Source organism: Neopsephotus bourkii, unplaced genomic scaffold (genome assembly GCF_033783945.1).
Source record: "Neopsephotus bourkii isolate Nb327-2 ecotype Australia unplaced genomic scaffold, CSIRO-AGI_Nbou_v1 NB_234, whole genome shotgun sequence".
Classification (NCBI taxonomy): domain Eukaryota; kingdom Metazoa; phylum Chordata; class Aves; order Psittaciformes; family Psittacidae; genus Neopsephotus; species Neopsephotus bourkii.
The window spans coordinates 16,950,596-16,970,077 of record NW_026900744.1 but is presented as its reverse complement, the minus strand read 5'-3'; the positions used below and the strand labels follow the sequence as shown (position 1 = coordinate 16,970,077).

Genomic DNA, 19,482 nt, shown 5'->3' with positions numbered 1-19,482 from the left:
GTAACATGCTTTTCCACAGGGGCAAGCAGTACAGCACACCATGAACTGGGAGGATGTGTCAATACTACCTTGGCTCTTGTGGCACTGATAGAATTTTTACACCTGCAGCAATGGTAGCAGTGACAAGTAGAAACATACAGAAACTGACATTCAAGTTCATACAAGATATCACTGACATATGCATAAACAAGACAAAAATGTCTAAGTTACAAAAAATTGGAGAAATCAAGCCATTCATACTGCTTATAGAAATACTTGCAGCCCGTAGGAGGAATGGTACCTGTACTCTTATCACCATCACTCTAAGAATGATTGGGGAAATTAATGAAGTGCAAGACGACTAAATAAGATGCATTCGGTTTCATGGCAAGATTTTTGCCAGTTGTGCCATAATACTTGATTAGAGGGAGGTATGTAAAACTGCTGTTTAATTTAGGAGTGTTATTTTATGAAATGTAAATTTTGAACTGAGACTGAAACCAAAGTCTAACTGTGCCATCCAGAAGGGAACTTGCTTGCAGCATGCCCACATCTTTTGGTTTGAAAAGCCAAGAAAGGTCTCTTTATCTTGTCAAATTAAGATTTTATTTTTTAACTCCCCTAATCTGACAAGAGTTCCCCCTCACTCCTTCTTCCTCCCTCTCCACAGAAAAACATTCCCAGTTGTTGCTAGCCTAGATAGGTTGTCAGGACAGCTGACTGTTGGATTACACAAAGCTATATTGTATCCCTTCAAGAATCAGCAACACTAAGGGCTTCCTCTGGGACCAGAGCTCACTACCGGGCTGTAGCAGCATATCAGATGCTGTCTTGAAGTTGGAAATGCCGAGACAACAGGCAATCCTGCAAATGCTCCTCAAAATCACTCTCTCTTGAGCCTCTTGCAGTACAAATCTACTCTAAATCGGATACCTCAGTAACCAAAAGCATGATGAACTTGTACTCAGCTCTAACTTCGTCTTGAAACAAAGGGACAGAACGCTGTCTTCTGCCTTCTTTTCAGGTACTCGAAACTAAAGCAGCTCTGGCTTTTGGAAGCTTGGGATAAGATTTTTCAGTTTCATTGCTACTATTTACAGCAGTTATCTCTGGCAATCCTGTATTTACCTATTTCCAAAGTAACTGTAGCTGCTCTCAGAGCAGTAGTTAAAAAGCAGAACATTTACCATCCCATGTAGAAACTCGTTCCAGCCAAGGGCTTCTCTATCATCCTTATGGAGACCTCTTATTTAGCACTACTGCAAAACAGTCAATCACTGCCAGCTTCTTCAGATGCCATTAAACCTCTGTCTTTTAAGACACTTCCTTGTTGGATTCCATGCTGTTGTTACAGGTTACTTAACTCTGAAATTTCTTTGAAAAAGTACCTTCAGGTCAACCACAAGACATAACTATTTGGCAAGCAGTGGAGCATCCATGAGCAGGTATGAGTAACTTCAGTAACTGCTGTACTGTGTAGGTTTAAAATAGGTCCTTCAGCTTAGAAGGACCTTATAGAATCAAAAGCTAATTAATATTTGCAAGTTATCTGAAGGGTCTTTAATGACAAGTTTCCTGCTCATCTACATCATTACCAGAAACAGTCTTCCCCTTGCTTTCAATCTACTTTAAGCACTTAAAGCTAATATAACTACGTGCTGCATAGGCTGCTTAGAAGTAACAGCTTCCTGTATAGTTTATAGAACTGAGCATATGCCAAAACTGTCAAAACCAGTAAGGGAAGTGAGGCAAGGAGAGATGTTTATATGGACATACTACTGCTTTGAGATTTAAGTCTCTTACAATCTAAAATAAACCATACAAGCATAACAATGTTAAATTTTCATAAAGCCTGCATGGTCAGTCCCTGAAAAAATGAACCAAGAGCTGAAATACAGAAACCTGGAAGCACCCAGCACATTTAAGCTCCTCCAAGGGTGCTGAAGCTCAAGCATGAAGCATCAGCAGAGATTCTGGGGCAAACACCCTTAAGGTCATGTTTTCACCGTGAACAGTAGTTGCCTGTAGCCCCCCTCAAGAAAGGAAAACCTCTGAAGCACCCACAAAGACAAACAGCACACAAGTCAGTGACTGAAATACCAGCAGAGATCTGCACATAGTACGAACCTTCTTCTCCCCCTCTTACTCCCACTAAAAAGACAAATAGATTAACCATGCAGGGTCACACCTCAGGTTCTGAAGCTAAAAACGCTGAGTAATAGCAGAAGTCAAATTGTCATGATCAAATACAGCAAGCAGAATCAACCTTCAAAAGGACTGACTAATGTAGGTTGGCATGTTCTCTTATCAGTAACTTCAAATGTGACTGTTCAGTAAAACTTCTGTATTGAGAACTGGGTATCTCACTAAAATGCAACAGCAGATTACTAGTGTAAGAACTTAATTCCTAATTACTAGAGAAACTGGACTAACAGATTAATTCACAGAACTAAGACTCCTCTGGCAGAAATATTGGTCAAATAATCCATTTGGTTATCCAACTTTAAGTTCACACCTAGTTCAGCTTGAAGGACAGCCTTTTCCTTTAGGTGTCAGTGTCACCAACAGCAGTGAAGAGCTACTGTTCAAGAGCACTGGGTTATAATCAGCTTTTCATTCAAGGCATACAAATGTAGCATTGTAGAAAGCTAGGAAGGCCAAGAACTCAATAAGCACAGAAGTAAAATATATGTTTAAAAAGCCCACCCTTAAAACAGGTAAGAGGTGATCCTATTCTTAGAAGCTTGTGGAAGTAACCTGTTATGAAGAGATACTGCCTTTGATTCTTTAAACATCTCGGTCAACTCATTTCTGAATTTCAAAGATTCTAAAAGGACAAATTTCAGAGGCCCATTTCTGAGAGCAGCCTCGCAAAAGAGATACAATGCTAAGTATACATGTATAGCCTATTAAGTTTTTGGTGGTTTTCTGTTTGTTTTTGTTTGTTTGTTTTTTAAGTAATCCTAAACTGGTTCATCAAAGCCTTTCCCCGGGCACAAGAGACAAAATTGCTGAACTACTTTGAGGTTTTGAGGGTGCAGAGCGAGCATGTGGCTGAGTGAACCCAGCAGGCAGCTGCTGCCAGACCCATGGTTGTTTCCCCTTCTCCCAGCTGCCTCCTTTGCTGCTTCCCACATACTCAGTGCTCACACCCATGTTCATCTGGTGTGCAGTACTCTGGGTCAGGAAACCAAATGAACACTTCAGAGCTTTCTGTCAGTTTAGCTCCCTGGACTGCTCCACCACAGACCTAGATGAGAACAAATACCAGCAAAGAAGCAGCATAGTGGTGATGGTGACAAGCTTCTCTTCTGACAAGTTTTTATCAACTCACTGTAATTCAGATCACCAGGACACAAACAGGCTCTCTCTTGTAAAAGTTTAGTTCAACTTATAACCTTATAACTTATAATCTTCAGGAATAATGTATTGTGAATACTGCAGACATATTATTTATAACAGACTTCATGCTACTGGTACTGCTACTGTTGGCCCTATTAAGGGGAAATTGTATTAGACACAACAGGCACGTGCTCTAGCAGCAGGACTGAAATGAAATGAGTCACCCAATTAAAATACATGGAATCTAATGATTTCACTTCTGAAGAAAGGGAAGGGCTTCCTACATAATGACAGGTACAATATAATTATGGGGAAACCAACATCCTTGGCTTTGTTCTTAATATATGAAGGTGGCTGCTGTAATCTAAGACAAATACATAAAATGCAGGTCATTGGTTATCTAGTTTTAAGTTCACACCTAGTTCAGCTTTAAACTGAGGAGGAAAAACATTCAGGTCTGGGTGTGGAGGTCTCAAACCAGTTTTTTTGGGTGCTTTGCCAATGTTATTAAAGCAGTACATCACATAAGGGTGGTAGCTACTCTCACAGAAAAAACACAACTGGAAAAATCAGCGTGTGCAAAAAAAGGTGCAACCTGGGCAGGGGAAAAGAGGAAGGAGAACTGAGAGCACATGGGTAGAGCAAAGGAAAAAACACTATGTTCTATATGAGCATCATTTATGTTTAGAGGGGCACAGCATCCACACAGGCTCAGACCACTGGATGTCCACCTCTATAAAGAGGTTAGCATTATCTTGACAACTTGATTGAGAATGTGTAGCCCTTATGACCATCATTAGAGACATATGAAAAGAAACACTTCAAATAGCTCCTTGCTCTAATTAAGATTCATAAACTGAGCCTTCTGCAGCTGTTGAGATTCATCTCCTGGTTTTGTCTGGAGATTTGGGGTGGGATCACTGTGGAGAGCACAGACCCTGGCAGGCATGAATGCTAACTGTGCAGCTGTCCTTGGAAGCATGCTGCTGAAAGGCCTACGCATTCCTCCTCAGAGACCAGACCTGAGATGTGCTGTCATGTTTTTTTCAGATTTATAATTACAAGAGTGCTAACAAAGTTGAGTGAACACATGCGTCACGCAGTTACATGCCTGTTCAGCAGCATGAATATCTCATCCCCAACAGGGAAGCTTTCCTAACTAGATAATTGTTCTCCAGATTTGTGATAAGACGCAATGACATTTTTTCCAATGAGGACATGAGTTCTAATACAATTTATTTTCAAATCCTCTAGTAGGTAACCATGTACCCTTCTCAGATGTCTACAACTGAACAGTAAGATCCACAATTTATGCTGAAACACTTTGTTAGTAATTTAAGGACAAAAGAGAAAGATGATGTATTGGATCCTAGGCTTCTGCCAAGGCCATACCTGTTTTGTGGGTGACTACCCTCACTACTACTAACCATGCTTTACTTTTCACCAGCAGTAAATGCTTGTTCTCACATGCATTAAATTCACAGCCTGCAGAACATTCTCAGTCAGGGCATGCTAATATTATGACTTGATACTACATGGGATATTTTTGTAGCACTTGATATTATCGAGTGCCTCGCAGTTTTGATATTTTATTCTTTTGACAGTACTACAGAGCAGGGTAAAATGTGTACTGTGCAGAAGAAGGTCTAAGGCAAAGAAACAAAGTCATTTATTTACTAAGTATCAGACTGGAAGCTATGGCAGACCAGGACTCAAACTGGTGTTGGATCAGCTATCCTCCTTAAAACACAATATTTAAGGCTTTCCTTACAAAACCCTTACAGTACCTCTCCAAGTAATGAATAACACTTCCAATATGAAGACACAAAACACTTTTAAAACAGCTACTGTCTCAGCTACCAAAGTTCTCTAAACAAAAACTCCTACATTTCCTCACACTAATTGAGCAGGATTAAAACAAACAGCTTTAAGTTCAAGCATCAAAAAGGGGAAGAAAATCTGTCATAAATTTAAGCATAACAGAAAGCCCCTGCAGTCAAATTTGCAAAAGAAAGCATGGTCCTGTGGATAGAGGTCTGCATCAGCAGTTCCACTAGAGACCTGCTGCATAAACCATCTTGTGTACTCATGCCTCTCACCTGTATGATAAAACACTGTCTTCCTTTTATAAACTTACTACTTCCCAGTGTGTGTGAAATTAGACCAAAATAGATTAAACAGCTAACCACTACAGAAAATAGTTTTCTAACTGCAGGGATTTTTTACATCAGTATCTCATTTTCTTATATTTAAACAAAGATACTACCCTCATGGGGAGAAATCATTTTCTTCACTTCCTGTCCGTCTGTATTCCTGGTTTTAGAGCCAACATCCTTTGTCTGTCAGCAGAGGCAAGGAATTCGGGAACAAAATATTTCCCCAAGAGCAGAGAGACAGATAGAAAGATACTGTGCATCACCTGTTTCATTTTCATAAGAGAGATGACTCCAAATCAAGATAAAGGCACCTGAGTAAGCATGCTAAATGATCATGAGAAAGGAAATCGTTTTTCCTAATTTGTCACCCAGCATCAGTTCTTGGACAGTTATTTCTGTTTCGCTTTAAGCCTCAGACAACCTTCTTTCATACAGTATTTGCCATGGAATGACATTTGTTCTCAACACACAGGATCATTATCTCAAAGCCCAAGAGTGATCTCTGGAAGGGTAACCTTTGGTTTAGGAATATAAAGCACCACTGTGCCTGAGCAGTTTATTCTACATACTAAAGCTTGCTTCTCTATTAACAAACCAAGATGCTGCTTCTACAACAGCTTTAATGGTTTCTACCCTCCCTATAGGCTTGAGGGTGGAGCATTGGGAATAACTGTGAGGAAGAGAGTTTTGGTCTTTCTGTAAGAGTAAATAATGGACAGGTGGATGTAACAAAGTCTGATGCCAAGGCCTGACATGCATGCAAGATCTCTATCTCATAACAGGCTGGGGGGGGGGGGGAGGGGGGGGAGAGGAGGGAAGAAGGAAAGGAGAAAGAAGGGCAGCTAAAGCATACCAGAAGTCCTCATGCCTTTTCTTTTACATGATAGTATTCAAGACAAAGTCTACCTTGGTAGTATTTAAAAAAAATAATAATTCCTATCTCCTTTGTAGTAGTCTGTGTTTTAGGACTGGTTAACCTGTCTCTTTCAATGTGGCCTGTCACTGATTAGTCTTAAAAGAAATAAGTGACTTCTAGAAAAGCATAAATGCATCCCAATTTAGTCTAACAACTACCCCACAGCTGAGCAGTCAATGATGAACACCATGGTAGTGTCAGGTGATCTCATTTTTTTTGTAATTACATGTCTAAACTCTGTACACCAGGTCTGGGATCTCTGCAGAGACCCTGTCTCCCAGCCAACAACCTAAGGGCATGAATGCTTACTGCAATTCACTCTGCTTGTATTGCTCTACTGCTAAACAACCAAAGACAGTAAACTAAAGCTATGTGTTGCTAATTCTCTGTAGCTTCAGCCTCTTTATGGATGCTTGACAGATAATATTCAGCAAAGCACACTGTTTTCAGCTTCCATTTCAAGACAAGCCAAACAATTAACACAAACACTGACCTTATTTCAGACCTATTACCATGCAGCAAGTGTTTTGAAATACAAGCTAGAAACACAACAAACACATTCCCCTAACAGCCTAAAGGATGAGACAAGAGTGCATGACTGAACATTTAGCCTGCAGACAACTTTTCTGTGTTTGTTTATGCAAAAGTCTAAACATCTCTATAAACAAAGACAGCATTATTGCCATTTTACAGATGAGAAGTGCACAGAAGCAATGAGACTCTTAATTTGAGGGCTCAGATTACCTAGAAGTATCAGATTTAACATCTTCTCATGCATGAAAAATTGCTTGCATACTAGGACATAAACAAGTTTGAAAATTTCTCTTGCTGGCAGATGAAGTTAGGATGAAGCCCAACACACAGAAAACAACTAAAAAGGAAGCAGTTCAGCTCTTAAAGTCAAAAGCAAAATAAACATGTATTTTAAGACAGCTACATCTGCCTTTTGATATGTGGATCTTGCCTGCTTTCATAAACCAACAGTTACTTAAAACAGTTTTCCCTGTAACCCAGAGTAATGTTGAGAAACACACTCCGCTTTTCCTAACAAAAACCCTTTCGCAGTGTTTAAATTAAGCCAAAGGTTTGTAGCACCCTCTCGTGGTAGCCTGGAAAATCGTGTTCTCCGTAAGAAGCAGCGATCGATCTTTCTACTTTAAATCGACAAGAGCCTCCTGCGTGCTGCCCAGGCTCCTCAGCTAACGTGGTAGTTCTGCCCAGCATGAGGCTGCTCTCTCTCATTCTCACCTGCTCCCTGCTGTCAATGCAGTGGGTGTTTCAAAGCCTGCTTCTTGGCTCGAAAAGAAGGTGGTAAGCTTTGTGTGGAGAGAGGAAGGATAGAGAAAGTGGAAAGGTTCCTTGCAGTGAAGTGCTGGTCTTGCTCAGGAACAAAATACTAGCAATACCTCGTGCACAGCAGCTGCAGTGTAGTTCTGTAACAGCTGATGCACAACAGAATTCATGCTAATTATTGGCTCACCTCAGTCTACATAGTCTATGTTGCCTTAAGGCATGCCAACTTTCCACAGCCCACAAGCCAACGAGCATAATACTAGGGCTAACTCATTCACCTGTGGTGAGCAGGTACTGAGAGGCCAGCTGAGCACTATTCTAGAGCTAGGCTGCATCTAGGAGCAGTTACACGGTTTGCCACAAACCCCTAAAATGAGAAAAACACATAGCAGAAACTCTAACACGGCACACAGAAAAAGTCATTGCACCTCATGGTGTAAACCTGTGCGCTGATGAAGAGACACATCTCAAACTGTATTAATCAAATTCAGCTTAACCATTTCACAAGAAATAGGTGGAAGCTATAAAGACTTATTTATATCAACAAAAGAAAGAGTTATGGCACAAGACCACACACAAGTTTAGCTTTGACAGAGTTAAGGTGTGCTCTATTTCAACTTCTCAAAGCGTATCTGTACTCCCAACTAAGTGCTAAAGTACGAGAACTACCACACAATTAAATGACCTGATTTAGAGGGTAGTGCCCTCTTTCAAATATTTGACCCCTAAAGCAGTTAAATATATTTAATTATGATGATCTAAAACCACAAAATGAATGTTTTCTAACAAAAACCAGATTTAGTACTGTTATGACAAAAGCAAGAATTAAACCTGCCAGACTTCTGTTCCACAGCATATCTCTGGCAGGCTACTCAAATCATTTGAGTGTCTACTCATTTTGTACATCAGTCCTAAGCCATCAATGCATCTCTGGAAGAAAAAATTACAAAAAGTGGGCTAGTTGGTTTTTCTGTAGTTTATAGCAGACTCATGTATTCTATTTCTCAAAAATAAGATCTCAGTTTCTTATAACATGAACAATCAGCTCCTCTCTCACAGCTGTGTTGCAAACCTTAACATCCACAGGCTTTTTTAAGATCCTGAAGAAAAAAATCTAAATATAACTTGAAATACTAGCACTGCAAGCCACTACATACCATTTTCTAAGGATATTCTTGAGACAAAGACTTTTTAATCTGATAAAGCAGCTCTTCTTTCTCTGTTTACTCTTGGGATTTTTTTTTAAAAAAGAGCCATAAATCAAAATTAAGGCCAATGATTATCCTGAATAACAAGCATACAACTTATGATTAGTGAAAAAGGTATTTCGCTGTGCTCCCCTGGGTAACTGAGCCAGAACACAGGTTTTACAGCGATACCAATTGCAAAAGCACTGCTCATCCCTTCTTCCTCTGTAAAATGTATGCATCTTCCTGCCTTGAGAAAAGATGACAAAACCTACTAAAGCCCCACTCATCTTCCTCGTCAGGAGAAAGCACAATTCTCTGGGGCCTATAGAGAGTTGGCTTTTACTGTTTATATATGTTACTACCACAAATGATAAATCTCATCATGGCTTACTTGATGCCAATCCAGTCAGTACAAAGGCAGGTTTGCAGACAAACCAGAATTGCCTGATTATCACCATGAAGTGATCAAAGAAACAACTTTCAGAGCATCTCCAATGCCTGTACCACAGCCTTTATGTTTTGATACAGGTGTCAAAGAGTAACCTTATCAAGGCTTGACCTTATTAATAATCAACAACATTTTAAAAAGCACATGTAGGACATTCAGCAAAGTTCAAGTTTTAAGAATTCGCTATTTTAACTTCAGTATATTAATTCTGAGTGAGAGAGCTGCTGATTATAAGAGTAGTTTACAGATGAAAAAACTTCATAGGAGAAAAGGAACCACAGATCAGCTCTGAAAGGACAGTTTCTTTTTCACTTGTAGGGAAGTGAATAGTAGACATGAAGAAAGCCTTACAATTACAAACCTGTGCTCTAAGAAAAAACTGTGTTAAATACAAGCAATAAGTCTCTGTTTATGCAATACAGCTCAGACCAGTACAAACTCAATCTCTGCTGCATTTAGTGACATAATGGAGGGAAGGAAGCTATGCCACTGTTTCAGAAGATCTTCAAGGTTATTCACAGCCTTGAGAAGAGTCAGTTTCACCCTGCCCAGATAACGTAATTTGTATCGACTTTTTAAAAGTTTGAATAAGCAGTCACTGTAGTTTCATTAATAGGTGAGCTCTAAATATTTTTTTTTCAGTTTTCTTCTATTAAGTAATTTTCAGAGACAGCAGTATAGCTGTATCTTGTCTCTACCTCTGCTCTTGGCTTTTCTAAGTGGCAACACAGAATTGATATTCTCATCAGTTGCACAGCCTCCCACAGGTTTCTGAATAGCAGCAGTAAAACTGAACAGTCTTGTTAACTCTGTGACACTGCCGGTTAGCAAAATGAACCCTCAGCAGCAAATGCTTTGAAATAATGTTGAGAAACTGAGCTGACCGTGTAAGCTAAGGCAGGCCTCATTATATTAATTTACACTCCAGCTTGGATTTCAATGGTTATCTTCACAATCGGACTACAAAGTATGAATGTGCAAATATTTTCTGTTTTTCCCTAGAAAACAGATCTGTGCTCTGTAAACACCTCTAGACCCCTAATGTTTAGGGTAAATGTAGGAAGCAATACTAATCTACTTGAATACAATAATATTTAAACAAGCTTCTAGGCTAGGCCGTGCTGGAGTGTGCACAGATTTGTGATGAGGATGGCTCATCACACTGCAATTCCTATGTTTTGGGGTGTCTACTGTACAGGAATACTACTCTACAGTCAACTTTTCCAAAAATTATGTGTCTAATTGAACAAGGAATCTGAAAAACAGAACACCTCATGACCTATGCTACATCCTACCACTATAATAGATAGTATTAATACCATTTATTTCAACCAGAAGCAAGCCTGAAACCTGTTTCAAAATTAACCAAGGTGTGGAGCACATTTAACCTGCAACAAAAGCGATTACTGGAACCACATGCCAAACCACTATAAATCCCACGTGTGAACTCTAAAGAGGGTATATGTGTATTCTTTCTCCAATTGCACTTTATTCTACCTCTGGTAAGAAGGGAACAGGAGAAGGAGATCTTGGTGAGTTTTTCCTTCCCAAAATGAACAGTCCTGCAAATTAACGTCTGGTTGTGCTCCAGGAGCTTGGAACTCATCTTTTTGTGCCTGGTATCAGTCATGAGCTACTTTAGCCCTGATTCAGTCACACAGTTGAGTAAGATGATCATTGAAGGTCCTCTGCAATTGAAATATTCTATTCTATATGGTGGTACTTCGTCCAACAGGTGTGCTGCTCATTACAGGGACATCAGTCAGTAACCCAGTTTCAACTTATGACAGGTCAGTTTAGAAAGCCCACCTGTCTCATTTAACAATTATTAAATATACTCAAAATTGTATTTTAAAACATTATCTGCAAAGCTGAACAGTTGAAATACAGTCTCCAGTGTACTGAAATGCACTATTAGGGAGAAGCTGCAAGATCATCTTTTACCCTTTTCTCTTCTTCCAGTCTTTCCTTATTCCCAGTCTTTCCTCTCCAGCATTATTTGTCTTTCTGGAGATCCTTCTCTCCATAGTTGCTCTATGTTTCCTAGTTGAGATGATGACAAATAGGAACAGCAGACACACACTTGATGTTTTGCTGTTGGGATCATCGTAGGTGAAAGGAAGGAGAAATAAGACACAGAGGTGCACAGGGTCACAAATCCATAATGGTCTCATCCTCCTATCCTCTGATTCCTAATTGGACCCCAACAGCAGCAGGAGATGGTTCCTATGCTTTTGCCTACATAGCTTGCAACAAGAAGCAGCTACTTTAGTTTTTCAGTTTCACTTTAGTAAAGTTCACTTTAGATAACACACACGAAAAACAAACAAGAAGAACAACCACACACACAAAAAAACAACCAGGAAAGAGCCAAAATCCAAACCAGTAACATCAAATTAACTGATGAAGGTCCTATAGAATGTGAGGATATCCTATAGAAAATGAGTTTTCCTTCACTGAAGAGCTACTTTTCTTACATAACTGCAGTCCCAATTCTATCACTATGTCATAGAATACTTTCAAATCAACATAAGTGAAGCTCGAAGTTTATTAACACATGCAATTATTTTTAATGGAAGATTAGAATCCTAAGAACATTTAGTAGGAAGACACAGGAGAGAAGGAATTTCTTTAAAAAGTTCAGTCTTAAAAGATGTATAAAAGGCCATTAAAGAGCAGTAGAAGACTGAAATAAAACCAGTTCACTTCTTAGCGAAGTGTAAGCAATTGTATTAGGAGATGCACGTCTTTATAGAAAGCCCACAAAGCACATGAAACTTCCTAAGCAGATATGGGTAATATAACTAAGGCTTGTTGTGGTTTACAGTGTTACCAACAGGAAGCCTCAATGGTTTTGTAACAGTCACTTATTCTAGAGAGAATAGCCTCTATTGATAATACCAAGATCAGTCTTTAAAATAAAGTATTTCATAACCACAAAACCAGTGAAATGTGAGGGATGATGCCGTTACCAAAAGCCATTACTTCAGACCCAGCAATTAGCGCAAGCTTTTGTTTCTTTCCTGCTGTGTGAAGAGAGAAACTGCTAGTGGTCCGAACACTATGAAAAGTATTTCTTTACCAGTAAACACGCTTCTGAACGCTGTTAACAAGGAACCTATATGCCTACTTTGCAGGTTCACCTGCAAAGCCTGTCAATCGGTCATTTGCACTACAGCTACCAGGCTTTACATCATTCATAATTACATACTGCTGAAAGAACTACTAACCGTTTGGCAAGCAGTGATGTAGGGTATCAGATTCTCAAACAGTTATAATGTAGATGAAGCTTTAGTTTGTGGTCTTTTATTTCTTGGCTTTTTGAAATGCAAAGAGGTAAAAATGAACTGCAAGTCACTAGCCAAAACTTAACTTCAAGTATCTTACACACACATCCCTACTGGAATAAGCATAAACTGTTGTTTCTTGTTTTATGTTAGTTGGATTTTAACATAGTTTCTTACAAGTGTGAACTAGTCAGCTGTCAGCAGTATTCAGAAGACAGTTTAAGGATAATAAGTATGCTGGAAACATTAAGTTGTGACAACTAAGAGAAATGGGCTAGAATAAATCACACTAACAATCATCTAGTTTTATCTACAAAATACAGGCCTAAAAAGTACGATTTTAGCTCAGCAAAGACTGGTCTGCTTTAAGAACAGTCAAACATGACATACGCTGAAATAAGTGGGTCACAGAACAGGTCACTTCTGAACATCAATGAAAACATGACTTCAAGCCTACTATCCCAAAATCTGTAATTAGTACCAGCCATAAAGTATTCCTGAAGCCAACTCTCCTACAGCTTCTCTAGGAGACAGTCCAACTATCTTCAAACTCCCAATTATGTGAGCTGTCAATCCTGCTAGATTGAAAAAAAATTATTTAGGCTGCTTGTGAGAATTTGCTTGTGTGTCCTATAGTTTACATGTTCACTTTCCACCTATTTGTTCACTCCGCCATGTCCCTATTTCCAAAGGAAAAAACCCACAAATCTTTTGCAAAACATTGCACTTGCAAGCAATAGCAAGTTTGTGAAATATTGCTAGAACAACTTGTACCACACCATCTGCTACATGTGGAGAACTGAGAAATCAGAGATCTGTCTGGGCTTTGAAATTTGATTTTTAAGTTAGTTCTGACTAACATCTTTTGAAGTAGTTTCATTTCAGTCTTACCTTTTTCTGACAACAGTCCTCTGTGTATGTGAAAATTACATAGGAAATACAGATAGGCCAGGAATTAGAACCAATCAATAGTCTGTATCGTATTGTCCCTTCCATCGAGTTGGCAGAGTCTTCTCATTTGCAAAATGCAGTATGCAAAAATCCCAACTTAAGATACAAAAATGAGTACTGAATGCAACTGAATCTAGAGGAATAATTTAGATATCATGGAAAATTATGCAACACAGAACATGCCTGCAATTTTATGTTCTGCAGGAGATGTTCCCCTAGACATTTATCTGAATTATCCTTTATTCCCCAAATAATTAGTTAAGAGTTATTTATACGTTATGGTTCCACAAGATTTCTGATTTACAGTACAAAGAGTCAGACACTGAATACAGTGATTATGTTCCATCTGCACAGAGCATTTACTGACAGGAAAGTCTGCAGGCAAGTAGCTCTGGCCTGAGCTTGCTGCATTTCAGTGAGATGAAAACTAAAGAACATTTTAGGCAGCCCACAAAGTGCAGTTGTTAAACTGACCCTATTTTCTCTCCTTCTTTCCATTTTCCTGCATCCAGCCCTTCAATTTCACCAAATTTCAAAGGGACAGTGTTATTTATGCTTCTTCCTACTTTAGAATGTTTTTATCATGTGGCTTAGCACTCCAACTGCCTTAGGGGAGCTTTAATGATAATTTTATTTTTAAAAGTATAGGCTTATCTTGCCTGACCTTGATACACATAGTAAAAGGTTGCTAAACTCCTCCTTTAGAAAACAAAACAGGGAACAAATGTCCTGCGCCTGCTGGATCAAAAGCTCAAGTGTGGTAGAGTCTTCTGCTACCCCAAAATATATCACCAGGGCAACTGTACCAGTACTGCAAAAGGGTATTGCAAAGGCTTTCCAGCCAGGATTTAAATAATCTGATTTTCCTGCAGCATTTTTTCTACAACACTCAGCAAGTCTTTTTGGAGATGAAAAACTTGCTAACAACATTCCAAAGAATATCCTGGTATAGCAGGCAGTTATCTACTCTTCAGAAAAAAAATCAGAGCATGTCACTGTTCAGAGTTCATACAAGGAGCTTCCATACAACTTGGAAGTTGTTAGTTGTTGTCAGTTGTACCCCTTCCTTCAAACAAACTACTGAAAGGATAAGGAGATAACCTAGTTCTTGTTCTCTCCTCTATTCCTTCTCTGAGGAAAGCGAGCTCATCCTGTAATGGCATCAAGTACTTATTTTCTGGTTGTACTGAAATGTAAAAATTTGATCAGTGTTCTCTACAGCTTCTCCCTGTTGAGTTACTGTCCCTGTGGTACTAGTTAATTCTGATGCAGTGCACATGGGAACACTAGTGTTCGAATAATCCTTCTGTTTACACTCTTCCTTTCTAGTACATTACTAGCAACAAACATGCTTGATGATCCATTGCTTGCTTTTGTAAATCACAGACTACATGCTAGGAATGCTCACAAAAGAGTGCTTCGAAGGGCTAATTGCAAAAGGCTGCAAAATCTATGCCTATCTTTTTGCATTTTGGAGAGATCTGCTCCATGGCTAACAAATCACAGATTAAGTAGGGTTGGAAGGGACGTCTAGAGATCATCCAGTCCAAGCCCCCTGCCAAGGCAGGGCCACCTAGAGGAGGTTACACAGGATCATGTTCAGGTGGGAGACTTCACAATGTTCTTAGGCACCCTGTTCCACTGCTCTGCCACCATCAACATAAAGAAGTTCTTCCTCACACTGAGGTGAAACTTCTTGTGTTTTAGTCTACGGCCATTGCTCCTTGTCCTGTCACTGGGTACCAAAGAAAAAAAGTCTGGCACCCACCTTTGAAATATCTGCATGCATTTATGAGATCCCCTCTCATTCTTCTCTAAATAGGAAAACTCCCACAGTCTCTCCTCAGGAGAAGGATGCTCCAAACTCCTGATCATTCTCATGGCTCCTCACTGCACCCTTTCCAGTAGCTCGTCTTTTTTATACTGAGGAGCCCAGACACAGTACTCCAGCTGTGGCCACACCAGGATCAAATAGAGGGGGAGGATTGCCTCCCTAAAAATCATACAAGTTATGTCAGCTTGCTTAGGACTTTTCTGCTCAACTTTGCAGCAGTGCTCACAGAATTCAATACTATGGTAAACTGAAGCCTCCAGCAGTCTAGGTGTCATTAAAGAACAGTGGGGTTCCACAACACAGATTTCCTTGTTCTTTCCATAAAGCAGAAAACATCTTCAAATTCCTTGCCTCTTCAAAAAAATACATCCTGAAGTAAGTAGTGCCTGTATAGCTGTAGTGCTTTCCCTACACAGCTGTAACACTGTAAACATGATTGAGACAAACTGGTTCAACTCAATCTATGAATTTTTCAAGGATGACTGTATTTCAAGTCAGTTGCATGAAAATTCTCATCTCAGGTTTTCGTAAGAGCCTCAGCCTAGCATAAGGGATTTTACATTTTACTGATTTGACACAAGCTGTTCTTCAAAATCCTGTAGCAATATGGGTCTGAGGATGAAAATATTGTTTATTTCCACCCTTTTCATAAACAATCCCGAAGAAGCAGCCACTCAAAATGAACTTTGGCAAGAGTGCTTAGTAAGGTTCACGGTATAGTATGAAATCTGCCAATGTGAGCTGAGGCAGAGATCTACACCTGTAGGTCAACAGGTTGTCTTCCTTAAATAAATGACTATCAAGAAAAGCCAAGGAAGGTAGATAATCCAGGCTCATCCTTTGACTGGTTTAGTCACTGGTCCAAGAGGGCTAACTCATAATCCTGTGCTTGTTCCATCACTTTTCATATACTGTGAATAGACATCCTAGAGACGGAATGGAAGGTCAGGTTCAGAAAGAAATTACTACAAAATAAGAATCTAGATCAAGGAATATCATCAGCAAGCACAACATCTCAGCAAAATAATTGTAGCACTAAAGGCTAGCGAAAAACTAGGTTAAGTAAAACAGGACAACAAGGTTAGTAAATGAAAAATAAGAATAGAAGTTGAGAAATCCCCTCAGACAAGGGAAGTCAGGATCACAAGAAAAGAACTGAGAAAGGAAGTGAACTCCAGATTCAGGAATATGACAAAAATATTTTATTATTGCCCAAGACAAGTATTTAAATAGGTGCCCAACTCTGATTAGCACTTGGTACAGATAACCAATAGCAAGTTGTTCGCTCATTTCTAGTAAAATGTGCATGGAATCAGGGAACAACTTAATACGGCTGAGGTACTCACCAAGACAAGACAGCCTGCCCTAAAACTCAAAAACTGGATTGCCGAAAAAAACACACCCCTTTTACATAATCTAACAGAATAAAAAGCTGTATCTTATTTTCAATAGACATATCTCCCTTTACAGTCTGCAAAGAAAATAACAGAGGCAACAAAAACCTAATTAAAATTATACCAATTACTTTACCACTGAAGCAGATAAACTAAGAAATATAAATAGTAAATATTTTTAAAGATACAATCACTGTTATCACAGAGAAATGTTCTTTTTATATGCCCCTGAACAGTTTTATTCAGAGTGTGTTGGCTTCCCTGGCTCATTCTTGTTTTGAGTTCTATGGAAGACAAAGCAGAGGGCTCGTAGAGCACATAATTTCATGTCTTAGTGCGCATGCATGCTTAAGAAAGCTTTTCCTCTCTATTTCCCTGCCACTCCAGGTTAATAATTCTACCATCTACCTTTAAAATTTAGTAGGGCAGAGGGAGGAGCTAGAAGGATTTATTTAGGATGCTAAACTAAATTACTACTAAAACATGCAGCAATAAATGAAAAGATGTGCTTGAGTTAGTCTCAATTGTGTTATTCTGAAGTAACTACACGTTCCCCAGATGATGCACTGTACTTCCCACAAACATCCTTTCTGTCCTTGCCTTATAAGAACAAGAACTAAATGGCCATCTTGGTACCAAAACACAAAAAGAGACTACCTGTCATTAGTAGGAGTGTTCCTGCCTGCTAAGTCATACTTAGCATTTTGTCTATATAGCAGTTTTGCTCTAAAGTCTAAAGATGTAGACTTCAGCATCCTGAAAGAAGTGGGGAACATGCATAACTTCTGAGTTCTGCTCCTAACATTGTGCATTTCAGTATTTCAGTCTATTATAGTAATGGTTTTGCCAAAGAGCCTTCTAAAGTACAAAAATATAAAAAACAACGGAGTAAAACATGAAGTTGATGATACTCTGGCTGAAGGATGCAATAAAATGCTTAGAGGGTCAGGCATTTCAGCAAGCTCAGAGCTCTGTTTTGATCTCAAAGTTGATACCACTCCCTGAACTCAAAATCTGTAAGACTGAGATTTTAAAAACCAAATTTATTGCTGCACTCTTGCTTTGATTCATACTTACGTGTCAGCAGTCACAGCAGATGATATTTACATTTAGACTGCCGGTTGCATGTTCCTTAATCTTTCTGGCCTATACTCATTCTATTGAGAAGAAAACATGTATTGTCAGAAGAAGTTTGCTCTATAAACACTGACATATCTCTCTACCTAAAACCAAACCAGTCACACTCTCCATAGCAGATTCAGTTCCTTAGGATTAGAGTTGCATCCATGCATCTATTCTCAACATGCTTGTCAGAGCAGACAGGTCTCAGATGATCATACCTTCCAAAATTTGTGCATTATATAAAGGTGTTGCCAGACAGATAAAACGAACAACAACAAGAAAATTCCACATAATTACAAAGGGGGATTTGAAGTTGTGGGGTCCTCCTAGGAGAGATTACTGAAACTAATCGTGTTGCATTAAACATTTCCGGTATCAGTTTACAGCAATAAGAATAGATGTGGACAGGCAAAAACTTAAAACAGGGAATGAGATTTCAGCTGTAACACCCCAGTCAAAACAAAACCGTTTACTCTGTCAGGAGCTATACAACAACAGAGACTTACAGATGTAGATGGGCAAGTTACAAGCGCCCCAGTAAGTAAGCACATGCACCGTTTACCTTTGTAAACAAAACCAGAGCTAGGAAACGCCGCACTGACAGCCACCAAGAACTGCGAGTTTTGATTCCCGGTGGTGCCACCTCGCTGCCGCAGATGCCGGGGAGTCCCAGCTCCGGGGGAAGTTCCTCCGGCCCCGCTGCCAGGCTGCGATCTGGGCCGAGGCAAGCGTCCCCCGGGACGTGGCACGGTGGCGGGGCTGCCCTGCTCCCCCCGCCGGGAGAGGCGCCTCTCTTCGCCCCGCACCTCTCCCCTCCCCCAGTTAAACCCACAACAACAAAGGAGGCAGGGGAGGAAGGGCGATCTCACCCCTTTCCCCCGAGCCCCGCGATCGACCCTCTGGCCGAAGCCGAGCGCAGGCGGACGCCCCCCGAGCCGCGGCCCTCCACCCGCCCGGCGGCGCGGCCCCAGCCCCGGCCCCTCACCGTGCTGGGTGAAGATATTGAAGCCTCCCTCGGCGGTGCGCCCGGCCGCTTCCCGCCGGCGGCCCGCCGGCTTGGCCGCGTTGCTCCCCCGCAGTCCCCGCGGCTGCTGCTGCTGCTGCTGAGGCGGCTGCTGGTGCTGGAGCCCGGCGCCCGGCTCCCCGACGCGGCCCACCTGCTGCCCCATCGCCGCGCTCCCGGCCGCGGCCCGCGCTCACATGCCGCCGCTGCTCTCCGGCCCGGCAGGCGGCCTCCCGCTCCTCCCCCGCGGCGCGGCGCGGCCCGGCCCGGCGGCTCCCGCCTGCCTCGCCACCCCCGCCGGCCCCCGCGGCGCTCCGGCCTGGGAGTCACGGACTCGCCCCCTCAGCCCCCGTCGCCATCTTAAACCACAGAGCGCCGGGAGAGCGAGGACAGAGCGGCTCCTGCAGCCGCCTCCAGTCCTCCGAGGGAGGTCGCTCACCCCTCCCCAGCAGCGGCAGTCTCGCGCGGTCGATCCGGCACAGTCGCACCGGCAGCGTGCCTGTGACGGGGACAAGTATGGACTGAGGAGCAAGACCCCGGGGTACCGTACTGCCCGGATTGTGCCCT

General features: G+C 41.0%; 1 protein-coding gene across 1 annotated transcript in view; it reads right to left on the bottom strand.

Moving 5' to 3' along the window:
• The window catches only part of ABL2 (ABL proto-oncogene 2, non-receptor tyrosine kinase), a 45,995-nt gene extending 26,863 nt beyond the window's left edge, over positions 1–19,132 (bottom strand). The window contains exon 1 of the mRNA XM_061345641.1: positions 18,898–19,132. Within this exon, the coding sequence (XP_061201625.1) occupies positions 18,898–19,081 (184 nt within the window). The 5' untranslated portion in view covers positions 19,082–19,132. The remainder of the gene's footprint in view (positions 1–18,897) is intronic.
• Positions 19,133–19,482: the final 350 nt, after the last annotated feature.